Source organism: Penaeus vannamei, chromosome 29, assembly GCF_042767895.1.
Source record: "Penaeus vannamei isolate JL-2024 chromosome 29, ASM4276789v1, whole genome shotgun sequence".
NCBI lineage: Eukaryota > Metazoa > Arthropoda > Malacostraca > Decapoda > Penaeidae > Penaeus > Penaeus vannamei.
In genome coordinates, this window is record NC_091577.1 from 15,325,737 (window position 1) to 15,328,236 (window position 2,500).

At 43.1% G+C, this 2,500-nt stretch overlaps 1 protein-coding gene across 15 annotated transcripts in view; it reads right to left on the reverse strand.

Moving 5' to 3' along the window:
• Nucleotides 1-2,500, reverse strand: part of LOC113808424 (transmembrane ascorbate-dependent reductase CYB561) — a 127,570-nt gene that overhangs the window by 50,768 nt on the left and 74,302 nt on the right. Inside the window, exon 1 of one of the 15 annotated variants that reach the window (XM_070142271.1) lies at nt 1,335-1,366. The exons of the other annotated variants lie outside the window; for them this stretch is intronic. Within the exon in view, the coding sequence (XP_069998372.1) occupies nt 1,335-1,351 (17 nt within the window). The 5' untranslated portion in view covers nt 1,352-1,366. Of the gene's footprint in view, nt 1-1,334; nt 1,367-2,500 lie in introns of those variants that run through there. 15 annotated transcript variants of the gene reach the window in all.

The window sequence follows — 2,500 nt, forward strand, 5'->3', positions numbered from 1 at the left end:
ATATAATTATTTCCCTCAAAAAAATTAAAATACTCACCGAACACACCTGCGCCCAGACCAACCAACATACGGCAATAGACATACGGCAACATGCAACCAGCATATGGCAATAGACATACGGCAACATGCAACCAACATACGGCAACATGCAACCAACATACGGCAACATACAACCAACATACGGCAACATACAACCAACATACGGCAACATACAACCAACATACGGCAACATACAACCAACATACGGCAACATACAACCAACATACGGCAACATACAACCAACATACGGCAACATGCAACCAACATACGGCAACATACAACCAACATACGGCAACATACAACCAACATACGGCAACATACAACCAACATACGGCAAAAGACAAACCAACATACGGCAATACCAGCACACTGCCTCCACCACAAACACGAAACACACGATCCCGACACGGCTCACGGTGGAGACGAGGCTAGAATGACGGAGACATAATCCATCCACACCTCCCCACTTAGTCACGCATGGCTCCTTCAAGACCAATCTACCGGACTTGCTTTCGACTTCTTTGGGCCAAGTACATGTCGCGCCCGAGACAATGGCAAGCCCTTGGGACAGGTCTTCGGGTGCCAGTTACTTGCTGCAAATGCGCTACAGAGTTTATATACAAACACACACGCGAATTCACAATTATATAAATATATATATATATATATATATATATATATATATATATATATATATATATATATATATATATATAAATATATATATATATATATATATATATATATATATATATATATATATATGCATGCATATATGCATATATATATATATGTATATATGTATGTGTGTATATGTATATGTATATGTATATGTATATATGTGTATATGTATATATGTATTTGTATATATACATATATTTGTGTCTATGTGTGTTTATGAGGGTGTATGTATGTATGTTTGTGTGTGTGTGTGTGTGTGTGTGTGTGTGTGTGTGTGTGTGTGTGTGTCTGTGTGTGTGTGTGTGTGTGTGTGTGAGTGAGAAAGTGTGTGTGTGAGAGTGAGAAAGTGAGTGTGTGAGAGAGTGAGTGAGTGAGTGAGTGAGTGAGTGAGTGAGTGAGTGAGTGAGTGAGTGAGTGAGTGAGTGAGTGAGTGTGAGTGAGTGAGTGAGTGAGTGAGTGAGTGAGTGAGTGAGAGAGAGAGAGAGAGAGAGAGAGAGAGAGAGAGAGAGAGAGAGAGGAGAGAGAGAGAGAGAAGCGTATGTGTAAATATATAAACACGTAAAAATGTGTGTGCGCATGCTCATGTGCGTGTGACCATGTATTTTGAGCAATACCTGTCAGGCCAATGCATCCGCAGAACACGCGGGTCCGCCTCTTGTCTCCCCGAGAACAGCTGTCGATGCCTTCCCCTCATTTACCTTCCTCTCTCTTTCCCCGCCTCTCCCCTCAGTTCTTCCACGAAACGTTCCGCACGTCGATCACACAACCAAACACAACGTTTACGAAGAAAAACGAAGTAAAAAAAAAAAAGCCAAACGAACGTGCACAAACACCGAATAACAACACGGCGTCACATGGCCACGCGCTCACCTGGCCGAGTTGTGAGCGAGACCCGGAGAAACACCTGGCGAACAACACCCCCTCCCCTCTCCCCAAACACCTGTCTCCTTACGTCATCGCTCTACAGGTAACGCGTCCCTTCCCCATGCATAAATTTGGGCTAACGAAGAACATCGAAGGACAAAGAGCACTAAAAGTAGAATTAACTCAAAACCGAGACAAGAAAATGCTCTTATACAACCCACCGTGTTTATCAAGGCAAAGTCTTCTAATTAAAGCGCCACTTCGGTACACAAAGGCGCCCTCTCCTTCTGCGGCTTCCTGCCTTCTCGGAACTGTGTATGCTGTATGAAGCGAGCAACATGCAAACAAAAGAAAAGAAAGAAAGAAAAAGGAGAATAAAAGGAAGAAGAATAAGGAGAAAGAGGAAGCGAAGATGAAGATGGAGAAAGAGGAGGAGGAGGAGGAGGAAAAGGAGGAGATGGAGAAGAAGAAGAAGCGAAGTAGAAACAGAAGAAGAAGCGAAGTAGAAACAGAAGAAGAAGGAGAAGAAAAAGGAAAAGAAGGAAAAGAAGAAGAAGGAGAATAATAATCAAGGAAAAGAAAAGTAAAAAAACACTCGGGGGGGGGGGGGAGGAATCGCTACCAACCAACACAAGAAATCTCAACTTCTTAGCGGACTGCACCTAATTGGCCTTGAAAGGTCGAGAGGCTCAATGAGGGCGGCAAGACGAGACTAACAAACACCGACAGACTAACAAGAGCAAAGAGGATTCGACGACGAGAAGTTTTGACAATTACCTCGACCCCCCCCCATCCCCCATCCCCTCCCCCCTTTTTAAAAATCTTACTCAGGGACGAAGTACTTAATTTCATGCAATTTAAACTAATAACGACACGGGGATTTGTGAAAAAAACAACATCCATGCCTACGAACAAA